Consider the following 17288-nt stretch of genomic DNA (forward strand, 5'->3'; position numbering starts at 1 on the left):
ATCTCATCCCACTATTTCACTCCCTAGCCGAATTTTTCCACCAAACAAATGAAAAAGCCCAAAATCCACCACATTTACCATTACCAGAAAAACCCAATGTCAAATTTTCTTTGAAACCCGAAACACTAGATTACATGGTTGTGCAAGAAGAAATGATCAAAACATTAGAACCAGAAATAGTTCAAAAAACTGAAGAAATAAACAAGCAGAAGACATGAAGCAAATTTTGATACAAGAAAGAAAGCAAAGAATGGAGAAATTTGAATTATTTCCTGAACCAATTGAAGAAGTAAAACATATTATTTTCAAGAAAGTGATGACACCACAATATGATCAATTCATCTCTGAGCAAGTAGTGTTAAGACAACTAGCAAAGGAAGAAATCTTTCCTGCAAGATTTGCAATAGCAGGAAATGTGTTCATAAAATTATCACACACAGATGCAGGATGTCAGTATGAAGAAGGATTCACTGTCTTAAAATGTTTACTAGACATGTCCCAGTAGAGAGATCAAGAAATTAACGACATCCAGATGAAAGCCATTAATCTTTTCAAACATGGATACCTATCCCGAATTATGCTGACAAGTCCAGAGCATGCAAATTTCTTGAACGATTACTGGCAGATGATTCATCTACTACACAAATTTTTCAAAGCTCTTGGACTACATATAGATGGGTACGTAAATTTGGAATTGTTAGTGCAACCGCACTATTTATTGGCATGATTTGACACCAAGGCAGATAACGTGGCAACCATGGTGACAAGGCATAATTGATGACATGGAGAGTATGGTGACATGGCAAGGAGACTTGGAGTGCAAGGCAAACATCTTGAAGATCTTGGTGGAGCTATTTTTAGTAAGTCTATAACATGGAGGCAAATATCTTGAAGATCATGGTGAAGCTATCTTAAAGATCTTGGTGGAGTTATTTTTGGCAATGCATTACATTTTGAAAGACAAGATCATATCAATACCATACTTAGAGAGATATGATTGAATACTAAATATGGTGGAGCTTAATTAAAGAAAGATTTATTCATGGTGTGAATGAAGACTAATTGAAGATATGATTTGAAGAATCCTTGATGAAGATTGATTGAAGTCTATTGAAAGCAAGATTTGAGGACCAAACTTGGGTGAATTGAAGATCAAGTTTGGAGAATCTTGAAAACCAAATTTAGGTGGATTGAAGACTAAGTTTGGCAAGTTTCGTGAAGATGCACAAGGACGTGCGCCCCTTGCGAGGGGACTGCGTGATGAGGAACTGAGGAGGTAGGCTAGTTGCTCGCGATCGGGATCGGGAGATTTGGGTCGCATCGACTCGGACTAAGCACGACCGTGGAGGTTGATGGGTCTTGAGGTCGTCCCGCAACGTAACTGAACTCAATCAAGTCGCTAGATCGTGGCCATGTTACAACATATGTTACAACATATGTTACAAAGGGGAGTCTGCAAATGACTAATTTCGAAGGTTTTTAAATTAGTAGCCGCGGAGATTCTAAAAGAGGTATGTGCTATATTTGGGACGTTGAGGCGTCTATATAAGCTACCTTGCTCGTAGATTGTAAATGTGACTCTAGGGTGACTTTTGGAGGAGAGTGTATAAGCACCAGACAATCTAGAGAGGGTAGTGATCTTTATTGTTGAGAGTGTGAGTGACAAGTGTTTGTACTCATGTATTTTTACCTCTTTTAGTGGATTGTTTATCTCCGGGCTTGGCCCCCCAGACATAGGCAAGTGGACGCCGAACTGGGTTACCAATCTTGTGTGTCTCCTTCTTGTTTTGTTTGTGTGAACTTTCTTTGATGGTTTGTGTGAAATCTATGAGTGCTTGAGTATTCCCTAAAACCCACAAGTCACACCGGTGGAACTAACATGAATTAAATTCTATTCCCCTTTGTTATGATGAAGGTTATCCCGATGAAGCAAGGCATCATATCAAGATAACTCTTCTTCGTCATTATAAGCCTGAACAAGAAAGGATAACTCATATCAGACTAGAAGACATGATCATTCCAGGAGATATCAAGAAACAAATAAAGTTATGGCGAGCATGTGCAATCTCTACTGATTAGAAAAGAACTTGCCTTACTATTGTTGAAAACCAGAGATGCCAAATAGTGCTGGAAACAAAAGTCTTGAAGGTATATGTTGACCAGTATATGTTCCCCATGTACTGCACATTCCCAAATCTAATTTCACAAATGGCAGCTACCGAACTTCACATAAAGAAGATCTATGCATGGACAAGAGAATTTCGTTTTGGAGATTATTCTAAGTTAAGCATTCCCGCTGATATCTTAATGCTACCAAGTCCAGACGGATCTCCAAAAGGTTTAGACGACATTGCTGAACAGAATTTAGCCAACATGATGGAAGGATAAGAAGTCAGTTAAAGATTTTACTGAAGCCTCACTCTTCTCCTAAACTAAAGCAATATTTGTTTTTTTTTAGTATGTATAGGAGTCGAAGTTTTTTTAGTGTAAAATAGGTTTGTGACTGTAGATAGTAATTTTACTCTTTTGTAAAACCTTGGGCTTGCCCATGGTTTTGTGAGTAGTTTTGTAAGAGTCTTGTCAAGTGTCTTGTCTGTACACTGTAGTAAAACCTTGGGCTTAAGTGGTTTTAGCCCATGGTTTTGTTGAGTGGTTTTGAGTTTTTTGGAGCCTATATAAAGCCTCTTGGTTTGCAAGGTGGAGGCATGACCAAACTCATAACCAAACACCCCACCCCCATCATATGAAATAAAATAATCCTTTTATCTTTCTAAATATTCTCTCCCTTGTTCTTGGTGCATGCACATATCTCTCTACTCTTTTCTAAGCTAAGCTTCCGACTTCATAACATTTACTTCACTTTGGACTTTAGAGCTTCCATCCCACATCTTGGATGAGCCCCAAGTAAATTGAAAAGCATCCCCAAAGATCCCCGATTTTTTTAAAAATAATTTTTATAATTTTTTATAACTTTAATAATTTTTATAATTTTTTACATAAATTTTAATTTTTTATAATTTTTAATGCCTTATAATTTTTTATAATTTTTTAAAAAATTTATATTATTTTAGTAATTTTATATTAATATTTTAAACCACATCAACAGTATTTAATGGAGAAATTAACGGCTATTTAATAAAAAGACTTGATTTACACAATTGAAAAAATACATGAATAAAATTAGTAAACTTCTTTGGGACGAAATGACTATAATAGAAGGACCATTTGCGGGTTTTCACCCTATTTTTTGCCATCCCCTGGACATTTAATAAAATTCAACAGCAGACATTCATCACCCAAAAGTTCAATGCATCAGATTATAACTGAGGAATATCTGAAAAAAATAAAAGGGAATTTAAAAAATATATATATTTCATTGCACACAATCACAAACTATAACTTTATGATTTATATTTTGCACCCCTGATAATAATGCATTCATTTTCAGAGCTTAAGGGGCTTATGATGATAGATACACCTGAGAATTGATAATTGATGGTATAATCAAGATGTTGATGACAAAAAAGAAAAAAAAAAATAATGCCTTGTTAGGGCATATCACAATTTCTTAGGGCAAGCAAAAGTTCAAGAAGTTTTCTCCTGGTGGTTTGCTTCATGTTGTTCCAAGTATTCTCTGCTGTTCATCTCGGTCAATCTGAGAAAAAACAATGAAAATTTAAGGACAATTAGGGCACAAATTGATGCATGGACTTGAAAACAGTTTGCTGCAAAAAAGATTTCAATTGTATGACTATATGGCTTTTAGGTTGTCGAGAAATTAAATTAATTAGAGTTTCTTTAATCCTTCAAAGGACATAGATGGTATAGATTTGGATAATTAGGGTTCCGTAGTTCGATCAAAGTGGTAATGATTTTACTAATTTAGCCATTTCTGAAACCATTAACTGCAACGAAAAGAAAGATTAATTGTAAGAATTAAAAGAGACATTAATTAGGGATACTTCAAGGAACAGGGAAGGGTTGTGACAGTGGATCAGACATAAACTATCTATATTTGGTACTGACAAGTATAATGCTAATGATAAAGAGTATTTGACTCTGGTTTTCTGGCAATGGCATGACTCTGATTAGGGTTTCAATGATCCTGAGTCAAAAAATAACTGTGTCTATTGTGCAAATTATAGGTAAAAAAAAATACTCTCAATTTTTCTTAGGAAGAGTTTAAAGATAATCCAAAGGATACCTGCTAATGGTGCGGTCTTTTGCAAATCCCAACTCATTGTCCACACAGAGATCGAGATCGTCACTTTTCAGTGATCTTGAAGAGGTTCTTGGTGAAATTTTCTGAGCATCAGCAACTGTGACAATTTTTTCAAATAGCTCAACCGGTGATGCCTCAGCTGTACACATCAACCTTGCCTTATTTTCATACATAACCTGTAAACAAGAAAGTTCAATATCACATGCATCTCACATTTTGAAAAAAAGCATCACTAGTAACTAACTTTTTCGATTAAGTGGTAACATAGTATGCGAAACTTAACAGCAGTAACTGCAAGAATTTGCCAAGGAGTTGCAAAGGTAACATTTAATGTTGAGAAAACCAAGTTGCTTTGTGAATGGTGGTATATAGTATATCAAGTATCATTCAAAGAAACTAATTGGACTGCCTAAAAAGTAAAAACATCAATAAGGGTATTGAGATACTGGGATACAAGTGTTCCTTGATCTCAAGGTGGAATAAAAAGCTAAATACACCATCTTGTATCTATCAAGTAATTAGAGAAGCTATTCATTTCAACGTCAACCTGAAATCATCCATACTGTTGAGATCCAAAGAATAAGTGTTTAATCTAAGTATTCACATGCAATACAAACCAGTGAATTCAAAGGAAGGTAATTCAAAGCCCAAAACTGAATGAAAATGAACTCCGATTAGAAAAAAATTTAATAACCAATGAGGGGAAAATGGCATAGATAGGTATGAGTCATCATCAAAACTCACGTCACTAAGAAAACCCATTGAAATTTAACAATATCCAAAAAATTGGATAAACAATGGCAGGAATATGATATCATTCAAAATTTAAAACAAAAAATAGAGAGATGGTAACCTACATCAACTAGAGTGACAAACCGGTAAGCAGCTGTTCGGTTATGGAGACTGAATTTGGGAACCCCATCCAATGCTAGGGTGTGAAATTTGTCTGCAAGGCAAAAATAAATAAAGATGTGAATCAGTCAAATTATGTTCAACAAATTTAAACAATGACTAAAAATTCGATTCTAGAAGTAATAGGGAATTAAATTTACTGATAAACAACATGCTTTAATGTGCCATAAGTCCGATAACTCACTAAACAATCCAAAATAGTCTGCGGCTCCCAAGGGTCTATCACAAAGATCTTCAAAAGGAAAGTAAGCACATCCATTAGCGCCTAGGGGAACCTAAAGAGCAAACGAAATTGTTTTTGAGAGCCAATGAGATGGAAATGAGAACCTTTAATCACATGCAAATGAACACATAAAATTTCAATTCTAAGAACCAACCTGCAGTGTTCGCCCCATGACAACTTCCACAACTTGAGGCACTGCTTTCTCTTCTCCCACTAATTGATAGAACTTTTGTCGGAGTAGTCCAGAATCATCTTTCTCAATAAAATAGAAACCTTGTTGAGCCTGCCCAGAAAAAGTTATAAACCTTGTCACCAAATGATTAAAAGCATTGAAAGTCATATCCCATTCTAACAAATTCAAAATGAACAAGAAAGAAAATAACTCACCGATGTCATTTTCCGATAGTCAGTTGAAGAACCAATTTCATGAACCACACACCTCTCCTGGATCATTGAATTCATTAGCAAGACTTACTAATTGGAATCACAAGAAATGATGAATAAACATAATTCCCACAGACCATGAGAATACCTTCAATGTGGCAATGAAGGGTAGAAACAGATCCCTCTGCAAGCCACCCTCATATAGATGATCTGGAGCACGATTAGAAGTAGCAACAAGAACCTAAAATCATTCAAATTTCATTGAGAAATGCATTGATGTAGCAACAATAACACAAGAAGACAACAAAAGATGAACAGGAGCACATACAACGCCTTTACTGAACAGATGTGAAAAAAGACGATTTAATATTAAAGCATCAGCAACATCAGTCACCTGTGAAATTGGTAATTTATAAAACACATTAACCAACCAAAGGAAAATGTCAAGAACCATGTTTGACAGAAAGTTGATCGAAAAAAAGAACCTACCCTGCAAAGTATAACGTACCATAAACTCATCAAGACATAATAAAATGGACTCATCTGATATCTCTCCCGCTACAACCTCGAGTGGATCTGCAACCCCCTTGTGCTTCTACAACCATAGATTACAAAAAATATCATGCCAAGTCAATCATTAAGGAAGCAGCTTATAGTGCATTAATCTAGTTTAAATGAACATCCCTGAATTTTTGAGTCATTAACAGAAGCTGCAGGGTACATTTTCATCAGCTTTAAGTCATACAGTCAACTCAAAATCATGCCAGCTTATAGTGCATTAATCTAGTTTAAATGAACATCCCTGAATTTTTGAGTCATTAACAGAAGCTGCAGGGTACATTTTCATCAGCTTTAAGTCATACAGTCAACTCAAAAATCATGCCAGCTTATAGGGCATTAATCTAGTTTAAATGAACATCCCTGAATTTTTGAGTCATTAACAGAAGCTGCAGGGTACATTTTCATCAGCTTTAAGTCATACAGTCAACTCAAAATCATGCCAGCTTATAGTGCATTAATCTAGTTTAAATGAACATCCCTGAATTTTTGAGTCATTAACAGAAGCTGCAGGGTACATTTTCATCAGCTTTAAGTCATACAGTCAACTCAAAATCATGCTATTAACTGACAGATTGAAGCCAAATAAACAGAAAATCTTGGGTTAACTTCACCTGCAGGCGGCTATGGACATTTAGCATGAAATCATGGAAGTGTATTCTCTTTATCCTCCAATTAGATGGTCTGCAAAAAGGAATACATCCGAAAGTCAGCCAATCAGTGAAACATATAAATATTCAAAACATGGTGAAACTTATACATGGTCAAATGCAATAGATGTTGTGGGATTATGATCAAGATTCCATAACAGAAATACTGCTGTCAATCATAATAGTTGAAAGCATGATAAATAAATCCCATGGATTCACTCTGTACCACAACTTCAGATTGACATTATTAAGAAGAATTTTGTGGAGACATCAATTGTGCAAAGCCCTTCAAATGTTTCATATCAATATAAATCGCCACGAATTAGGGAGTAAATATTTCAGATGCAATAGTTGAAGTTCTCATTGAAGAAAACAACAGTGAATTGACATAGAAAGACTCCAAAAACAGAACTTCAAATATGGAAAGAATCATCTAACCAAGAACTTACAATTGATCATAAAACAGATCCATGAGCATTGTCTTTCCAGTGCCAACTCCACCATATAAGTAAAGCCCTTTGACAGGAGAATATGAAGACTGAGGAACGAAACGAGACCATAGCCACCTACTTCTGTAATGATAATATGATATAGCTCAATCTTGAGAATAAAAGAATGTGCAATTCCTATTTTAAACTGAGCAACCCAGCCATATATTTCAAAACCACCACAATAAAGATTAATGGTAAGGATCAATTACCTTCCACTTTTCTCAGATGCTTTATACCTATCCAACTGACAACTCTGTTCATTCTCAACAAGCTCTTCAAATAGCCTCTGTAGCAAATGCAAGGTATCAATCTGCACAGTAACAATCCAAATTCAACTCGTGAGACCCACCAATATCAAAGAATCTAATAAAAACTTAAGCAATTCCTATCTACCGTCGATTTACAAACCTGAAAACTATCACCATCAGTAAGCTCTCCTAATGCAATTCTCCGCTCATACTCCATCAAAGGACCAACTTTTCTAACATCATCCACTAAAGCAGATTCTAGAATCGATAACAGAAACCAGCATATACAAATGAATCGTCTTAAAAAGAAATAACATGAACAGTACGGATCATTCTAATCAAACCACATGTAAAAACACAAACTTTTAAGAAATTCTCAGGCAAACAGTGTGGCTGGAAGAAAACCTGAAGAAGAAGAACCACTGACTGCAAAAGTGGAAATGGACAGCTTCCTTGAAAACATGTGTAGGCTTTGGTATCCACAGAAGTCTGGATTCTGTGAAAATAAACCAGTAGGATTGCTAAAAATCCAAACTTTACGATTACCCTGAAATCCATAAACTCCTCCGCTCCGAAGTCGGGAGGCGCCGCGAGCAAGACGAAGAACTCGAGCTACACTTCTCATTATCTACATGCAAAAACAAGAATTACAACCTAAAAATCCATGATCAATCTCCGATACCTTAAAAAATCACAAATTTATAGAAAAAAAATCATCGATTCTTGGGGAAAACAACGAGATAAAATACAACAAGATCATCAAACCAAATAATAAAAAAAGTCGAGCTAAAATTCTCATAATCTACATGCAAAAAACAAGAACTACAACCTAAAAACCCATGATGGACCTCTCGATTCCTTCAAAAATCACAACTTTATATAAAGAAATCATCTATTCTTAGGGAAAAAAAAAGGAGATACAACACAACAAAAACATCAAACCAAATCAAAAATAAATTAACTAAAATCAAAAATCACAAATCCAAGGAAATTACGCACCCGAAATCGTCCAGACGATCAAAATTGGGAGCCGAGACGCAATTCAGCGGTAAATCTCTTATCAGACCCGGTGGACTCGGAGGTCCACCAAGTCCCCACGGTGAAACCCTAGAATCCAGGAACAACGAAGCAGGACGATGGAGATCGCCACGTTTTCTTCGAAGCGGCTTCGAATTCAGTGCTCCTTTTGCTTCGCCCTTTTCGGAGAAATATTTCACTTCACTACGAAATTATGGGAACACGAAACGCGTTTCCCCTCGTCCCCCGCGTTTCCCCGCGTTTCCCGAGCGGGAAACGTTCTTATCCGTATGCGTTGTTAGTGTTTAACAATTTATTATGAGTCATGTCAGTGGATGACACGTTGGTCATGTAATTAAGACAAATTTTTAATGATTTAAATATATTTTTTTTTTTTAGAGAAATTTTTTATATTTTATTTTCAACAAAAAAAAAAGTATAAACTATTTTTTATTCGTCAAAGATTCCGACGTGAATGAGGCCAGGTTTGCACGCACCGCCTTCCTTTCGTGTGGAGAGTTATTTTTTATTTTTAAAATTAATTAGAATTTGACTTTTTAAAAAAAAACAAATTATAATTCTAAAAATTAAATATATCAATTTATTTTATTTTATTTTTTAATAATTCTATTGAATGTTTATTACATGATATTTTCTCAGTTTTTTTATTTATCAATTTTACTTAATTCATATAAATTAAAAAAATTGATTAAAGTTTGTTAATAATCTAAATTTTATAAAAAATATATTAACTTTTCAATATTATACTCATTTAAAATATATTTTAAAAAAATATATAGTTAAAATTTATAAAAAATTGTAAACATATATTAAATATAAAAGATAAATTTGAAAAAATAATATTTAATATTGCATAAAATTTTTAAATGAAAAAGTAAAAAGTAATAAAGAAAAGTTCTAAAAAAATTGTTTGGAACTTTTGTTATTTAACTATAATAAAATTTCTTAATATTGAGAACAACGAATCCGTTGTAGTCTAGTTGGTTAGGATACTCGGCTCTCACCCGAGAGACCCGGGTTCGAGTCCCGGCAACGGAAATTTTTTACCTTTTTTAACATAAATTTCAATAGTTTATTTTTTTCTTATAAAATTTGCAGCATAATTTCACCATTATACATTAAAAAATAAAATTAATATATCAATTTGCTCTTTTTTTTTTCCTGTTCCTTAAACAAAGATGATAACAAACCATTCTCACAAGTTTCTAATCAAATCACAAACTATCATCTAAATATTTCATTCCAAATGCTTCTCTATTGAAAGAGGAATTATCTCACCACCACCAGAAGTCTGAATGCCATATGTTGCTTCTTCATTCATGCTCAAGTTTTCAATCATTCTTCCTGATCTGATTTCAGAAATAAATTAGTTTCAGAAACAGTAAAACTAAATCAAAAAAATCAATCCAAAGATCAACAAATTCAATTTGATTTCATCTTCAGTTTTTCTCTGATCATTTCTCATTGTAAACATTAGTGAAAGATACTACCTTTTAAGTAAGCTTGAACTCTGATTTCCTAAGGAAATTGGCCCGGAAAATTCACTGATATGTTCTTCAATCTGCGCCGATATTAATATAAATCAGTCTGGTCACCATTCAATTTTTTTTTTTGTTTAAAAGAGAGCTTGAAAGAATGCAATCTTACAGTTTCATTGTCAATATGTTCAACTTCAGTAGGCTCTGAATTTTCAGTGTTCTTCTCCTTTTGAAGAGCATTCATGCATTTACACATAAAGAATAGGAGGATTCCGCCGAGGAGTAGCATCATAATGATCTCGACAACAATTGCTGATCCAAGTACTGCAATTTTTCATGTGGCAACACTTAATCAAAGTCTGTAAAATAAAATTTGTCGAATTACTTAACAAACTTACAAAGTGCTGCTGTTGAACTGATTGGTTTTCTTCTGACAAGATTCACTGTGACCTTAGTAGACAGTGGCAATGACATTTTTTCGGTACAGTCTGGATAACAACCGTAATTCCCCATGTCATTAACCGAAATAGTCAGTAAAGCATCATCATCTTTCTCTCCCTGAATGAAGAAGAGTATAAGTAGTTTGGACGCTTCGAAATGTTCATATACCTCAATGTTCCTTAATGCTAATTCTTCAAACTTCTCTTGGCTTAGTATTTGAAGTGAGAATATAATTCAGAGTCTAAGATCTAAACAGCATAATATTATCTTTCCAGTAGACAAAAGAACTTACTTGATACAACACCTTCTGCATGGCATTGTCACAATCTTCAATTGTACCTCGAAATCTAAATCCTTTTCCATTCAGAACAAAATGGTTTGAGATAGCAACGAAAGTCTGAAGGGGTTCCCAGTGGTGCTTGTTTTTAAGCTTCAGTTCTGCAGTGTGGAGAAGATTTACTGGAAGACTTGTTGATAACATTCCATCATTTACTTCCATGGAGAACGCAACAACAAACTGAGACTTATCTGGAAAACAAATTTCAAATCATGATTAAGAGGTGTAACTTAGGCGGAAGATGCATTATCGAACTGATCTGTTCCATGTTTAAATGATCTGAATTTTAGGAAGGCTACATGTTATAGAATCTTTCAGCTTACTAATTTACCTGAAAAACTATTAAGATCTTTGTCTGCAATGGAGAAGTTAAATGCATCTCTGTCCTTGTTAAAGATCTGAAATCTGGCAGTTGTTTCTTTCTCCTCCAAGATTATAAACTGTGGAGCAAATATAGTTGGAGGATCATTGATAGGCTCCACAAATACTGGAACATGAGCATCTTGTATTCCATTTTTATTCATAGCATATAAATCGATAATATCGTTTCCATAGAAGTTCTCATTTCTGCATAAAAAGAATAAAAGCAATCAGTTGCGGCATTTAACAAAAGAGACACAAAAAAAGTGTCTCTTTTGAGAAGCCAAACATCAACCACCTATTGATCACATGTTCTATATGAATAAAAAGTGTTCTAATTTACAACACAAATTCAAAGTCATAGAGTATTTTGTGTTTATTTCCAACTGACAGTTCCAGATTTAGTACCCGAGATATTGAATCCACTGCAGAGCAAAGTTGATTGATTCAACATGGCCGGTTAAAATCAAATCTGTACCAGGCATACCACCTCTACTCACTGAAAGTTTATTTCTCCCAGGTTGCCAAAGTTGTAATGGAATTGGAGCAAGAAATACAGAACCAGATTGTGCACTCACAGTAATAGATATGTTTTCTTTGATGTCTGAATATCTAACTTCAAACCCAGAGAAACCACTGCAAAAACAATTTGATAAGAATAATTTGAAAACTCAAATCTAAAGCATAACACAATACATGTTTGATAAAAAACTTACCCAAATTGGGGGCTTATAACATCTTCAGTTACATGCAAGTGAACTGGTAAAGATACAAACTGAGGTGGTTTGCACAGGATGGATATAGTAGCAATACCAGTAGCAACATTCTGATTCACATCAGAAATTGTGTAAGAAAAGGAATCATTACCATAAAATCCTTTGTACGGAGTGTATCGGAAAAGATGTCCATATGGTAGCAGTGACCCATGAAATGGCTGTGCCAAAGTGGAAACAACAGCAAGTTCAAATCTGTTTAGTGTTCATAACCAATTGATAATACAATTAAAATAGTCAGCTTATGGAGTGAAGATGATAGAGAACTTGTAGTTATGAAGTATGGTGTATCAATTGAACATGAGTGTATGCGTGTATATATGTATGAATGCATGAATGTATGCATGTATGCATGCATGCATCTCAAACCAAAGCAACTGAAGAAACCTGATAAATTGTGCAAACAGAGACAAGGAAATCCAAACAAAGTAATAGGAAGACAGACGATCATGCTACATTGCTAATAGCATGAAATAACTGCTATGCAGTATGGTGGCTAGAGTAGGAATCTTACTATCAATGATTCAATTATAACAGCTTCGCCGGTGGCAACATAGTCATTTGACAGAACATCAAACAGAATTGATTCATCTTCCCATACAGATATGCTATCATTGTGAGCTTCAGGAAAATATTCTCCTGCCATAAAAGTTTTTAAGATTCAATAGCATGAAATTAAAAGAAAACAAATCATGTTGAAAAATTGGAATATTTGGTTTACTATTCCATGGAGATAACAGTGGATGGGAATTTTTAATATGTTTATAGGTCAAGAGCATTGCCATTGAGTTGAAATAAATAACATGTTGGCATACATTTTTTAATTTGCATTCTGCAAAGAAGCAATTTCATTGATGTGATGCGTGTTACAAACTATGAAATTTTGTAACTTACTTTCGTATATGTTGATCTGAACCGGTGAAGGAGACAAAATTTTGTCGTCAAATAGAACAGAGAGATTGAATACACCAAGATCCTTTGCCAAGTAGTAACCGGTATATGTTCCATCTCCGTTATCAGAGAATGCCCAAGTTAGAAAACCAGAAAAATTAGCATCACCAAATTTAAAGCTCAGTCTTTCCCTATAAGACGCAGCTGGATTTGAGAAAGAATCCATGAGTTGAACCACAACTTCATTTCTCACTAGTCTCTTTACTCTGGATGAAATTTTCACCACAGTTGATGATGATGCATCAACAAGGCCTGTCAAGAGAAAGGTCCGTTGGTGAAGAACGGAATTATTTCTATACACAGCATAGAAACATCAGAAAGCATAAGCTCAGCAAACCAATACCTGATGAAACATTCACCAAGTAGGAACGGCCATCGTTAAGTGGGATGTTTCCACAGAAAACTTGAATTTCATATTCTCCTGACTTGTCAGCAGTGTAAGAAATACTGAAAGCACTAGCAGGACCTTTTGATCTCCAAGGAGACTAATGTTCAAATTAACAAACATTAGTGTCATATTCAATTTTTTTTAACTGATTTTCGGAACATTAAGAAATTTCTTACAGAGTCTTTGTCATCAACTGACAATCTATGACCAGTTCCAGCAGCCTCTTTGATAGAGGGAGCAGGTCTAGCGACAGGGACATGCTCTGAACATCATAATATTTCATCAAACCAGACCCAAAAAAGAAAGAGAGAAATGAATGACTTAATTAAGGAGAATTACCATTATGATTCCTCAAAGGAAATATAATCGAACGAACATACAAAGAATCATTTTTCCTTGAAATCTGAACATGAAGCTGTTTCGCATCAATTGGGGAAGGATTGTGGTAACTGTCTTCTATATAAACATAGAAGAATGACATTCTACCAGCAACAGAAGCAGCTAAACCTGACCCATTGACAACGCTATTCTGTCCATCACAATAACCTGCAAAGTAACAAAACTTGCATGGAAATGCTGATGAAAGACAGGAGAAGTAACATTGTTAATTTCTATAGATTTCATACCTACAAAGACAGTATAGTGATAAGGCACATTGGCAATGCTTTTGTTCAAGTTCAGACTGAAAATGGTGAGCATAAATCCTCCGGGTTCAGAAACAATAAATGAAAGCAATTGAACTCCTTGGCCAACCTCTTGGAAAGACAGGTCTCCTACGGGGACTGACAAATTTGTGGCCTTCTCAACTACACGAGCATCAAATGGAAAAGAACCTGGAACAAGATTCCCGAATCTATCTTGCTGGTATATAAACATTTCTAGCTTCGAGAAAATCTGCAAAGAATTTGTCCCATACTTCCATTTGCCCATACTATTCGTGATATTGAATGTTCCTGCAACAAGCCAAGCAAATTTTCATTTAAGAATTATCAACAGCAACTTAAATGTTGGCATGGTTGCATGCATTTCAGCATGGTCCAGACTGTAGCAAACGCAAAATTAGAGATACAATTGGTCACAGATACAAAAAGTATTGTATTCAATCAATGTAAGCTCTCATCTCCAGTAAAATGATAATGATAATAATAATCACAAAAATCATTAACATGCCATATTTATGGGGAAACTTAAAGTGTGACCTGGTTTTACCACGAATGGCAAAGGAGAGCCCCTTAGTGTTTGATTACCACCATAAACAAACAAAAGGAGCTTTCCTGCATTGGTTGGAGTGAATCCAACAGCAAGATATCCTAAGTCATTCCAACCATTGTATCGGACATCTTGCAGATGTAAAACAGACCCATTTTCATAACATGCTGATACTGTAAAGTAGTCTTTGCTGGGTGGATCAGTTCTCGAGGATATATTGTTCCCAAATGCATCCCTTGGAAGTATCAGCACATGAGCTTTTGTCCCAGCAACAAACTCATTGATGAAGTTGAACCACGAAGCCACGCAAGTAGATGGGTAGAGATTTCCTTCATATATCAAGTGCTTATTAGAGCCATGTAAAAGTGCAAGCAAGCAGCAGTTTTATTAATAGTAAAATCTTTTTAAAAAAAATCAAAGTTTGAATTTTCAAGAAAATGCTGCCATGTTAGCAGTATAAGATTAAAAAGAACATAAAATCATCGAAAAAAGATGTCTGTAAGTGGAGATCACAAATGAGTTATTTAATTGTTGTCTCTGTAAATATAATAAGTAGCCACAAACACTATTCCAAGTTTCCAACTACAAAAATTCACATTGACACATATGACCAGCAAACTTTGATATTTTTAGATCAAGTAGTGAAGAATATATTCTATATTATAACTAATCTCTTGCAGCATGAATAGGTCTTTATGCTATCATTCAAATCAAGATTTATGATGCTGCTTTTAGACAGTCCAACTGTCCACAAACAAAGACCTATGCTTCACATTTCCATTTCTTGAAAGACAGAAGAAAAATCCAATTCAATGATCACACATTTCATAGATTAATCTGATGCTCTATAAACAAGCAAAAGAAAAGATCAGTTTGGTTTACCAGGGAAAACACGAAAATGAAGAGATGAATCAGTGACACCAGAATTTTCTTCAGCAACAACCACATTAAATTCTCCAACTTGAATTGGAGTCAAAGAAATGTTCCAGTTAGTAGGATCACCATCAGTGTCTGCCGTGACACCAGATATATATGAACTGTTTCCTTTCTTCCCATTCACAGAGAGGGAAAACTTGAATGCATATCTACCAGGAACAAAGCTTCCATTTTGTAAGGAATGATCTAATGGCCTAATCTTGATAATTGCAATCTCACCTGCTTGATACTCCCTCTTATCATTTAGCCAGCTAACAATATAACTAGGTAAAGGCAATTTATCTCCCAGGCCTGAATATGAAGCAAATATAAAATTACTGCAGAATCAATACAAAAATCAAATTTGATATAATTCATCATACAATCACTATTCATAGTAATTAAAAGCACTGAGAGAAAGAAATAATCTTTTTACTGAAATGACATGCATAAGAAAACAAACCTAAACCTAAATAGATATAAACAAAGAAATTTGCCAGAACAACACATCAAAACTTCCTAATTTGTATATATATAACAGAAATACATAAAATTAGGTCTAATTACAGTACTCAATTTCACTTTATAGAGACAAGGTTGAGAGACAAAAGTAAAATACTTCAATCCCAATATATCAAAACCATGATTTAATACAAACTCAATTAAAAAACACAAAAAGAATCATACTCAAAAACATGTCTTTTCTAATCAAACAACAAAATGAAGGAAAATAACACCAAATTTACCACACTATGGGCATAAACATAAAAATTGCAACATTCCAACACTGAAATCAGATGGAAAACAGCATGCAATGAAAGGGCACAAGCGCCAATTGTCTGGGAACAAAATGTACCTCTTTTGGGGAGTGAAATCCATGAAGAAAACCCTAGAATCAGTGATAAAGCCACAGCAAGGAACTTCATTCCTTCAAAACTTGGTTTTTGGGAGCAGTATCAAGTGAGAGGGAGGGAAAACAGGGGAAGTGAAATAGTGGAGTGTATGATATACCTCTGGAAGTAGATAAGATTAAAGTGTACCCAAGTTTATAACCTTTGGATCTTCATCTAATGGATGAAAATTTGTAGCATTATTTTTTATATTTACATATTTTAATATAATTCACTCTCTGAGCTTTTACGAAAATAAAATTCTTCATTAAATCAAAAAATTCTCAAAAAAAAAAAGAATTCTTTCTTTTTTTTTAAGCATGTTATTAATTTAAAGCACCATTATTTTATCAATTAAAATTAGTTAAAATAAATTAAAATAGGTATATAAATTAAAAATAGAAAACAGGAAAATAAACAAACCTCCATAATTAAAGTTACTTTTAATTAAAGCAAAATAATACAAAGAAATTTAGATGATGCAATAAGGGAAGTAGGGAACCAATTGTTTTTCACCATTATCCCATCTTTTTCATCTAAATTATATTTATATATTTATATATTTATATATTTAATTATGCTATAATTATTATTATTATTAATTTATTTCAATTTTTGATTCCATGCTTTTTGTAGGCCCTTTTCTCTTTAATTATAGATAGATAATTATAAAAATACTAAAAAATTTGCATTAAATATGCCTTGCAAAATGTTAAAAAAAACATCATATCATTATTATGAAAACTTCCGACAAATTGTTAACCTACATATTTAAGAGAAACATAATACAAACATAAAGAATATTATTCACTTCTAACAT

General features: G+C 34.1%; 2 protein-coding genes and 1 non-coding gene across 3 annotated transcripts; 1 reads left to right on the top strand and 2 right to left on the bottom strand.

The window, feature by feature from the left end:
• Positions 1-3460: 3460 nt before the first annotated feature.
• Positions 3461-8878, bottom strand: LOC120256196 (AFG1-like ATPase). Its single transcript, XM_039263938.1, has 15 exons — positions 8688-8878; positions 8094-8316; positions 7849-7946; positions 7650-7750; positions 7399-7521; positions 6914-6983; positions 6250-6336; positions 6070-6135; positions 5890-5982; positions 5745-5801; positions 5512-5640; positions 5319-5409; positions 5080-5168; positions 4205-4398; positions 3461-3655 (listed from the first exon to the last, which is right to left on the bottom strand). The coding sequence occupies exons 2-15, from the start codon at positions 8311-8313 to the stop codon at positions 3586-3588; spliced, it is 1488 nt and encodes a 495-aa protein (XP_039119872.1). The 5' UTR covers positions 8314-8316; positions 8688-8878; the 3' UTR covers positions 3461-3585.
• An 813-nt stretch (positions 8879-9691) lies between these two features.
• On the top strand, positions 9692-9764 carry TRNAE-CUC. The gene has a single exon. It is a non-coding gene; the product is annotated as a tRNA-Glu (tRNA).
• A 114-nt stretch (positions 9765-9878) lies between these two features.
• Positions 9879-16520, bottom strand: LOC120284077 (protein GAMETE EXPRESSED 2). The gene is made up of 17 exons (XM_039290894.1): positions 16435-16520; positions 15546-15890; positions 14654-14992; positions 14081-14407; positions 13794-14000; positions 13631-13716; positions 13410-13551; positions 13010-13318; positions 12630-12754; positions 12059-12276; positions 11751-11978; positions 11314-11549; positions 10938-11173; positions 10603-10762; positions 10374-10528; positions 10217-10287; positions 9879-10075 (listed from the first exon to the last, which is right to left on the bottom strand). The coding sequence occupies exons 1-17, from the start codon at positions 16502-16504 to the stop codon at positions 9964-9966; spliced, it is 3366 nt and encodes a 1121-aa protein (XP_039146828.1). The 5' UTR covers positions 16505-16520; the 3' UTR covers positions 9879-9963.
• Positions 16521-17288: the final 768 nt, after the last annotated feature.

This window comes from Dioscorea cayenensis, chromosome 3, assembly GCF_009730915.1.
Source record: "Dioscorea cayenensis subsp. rotundata cultivar TDr96_F1 chromosome 3, TDr96_F1_v2_PseudoChromosome.rev07_lg8_w22 25.fasta, whole genome shotgun sequence".
Taxonomy (NCBI): Eukaryota; Viridiplantae; Streptophyta; class Magnoliopsida; order Dioscoreales; family Dioscoreaceae; genus Dioscorea; species Dioscorea cayenensis.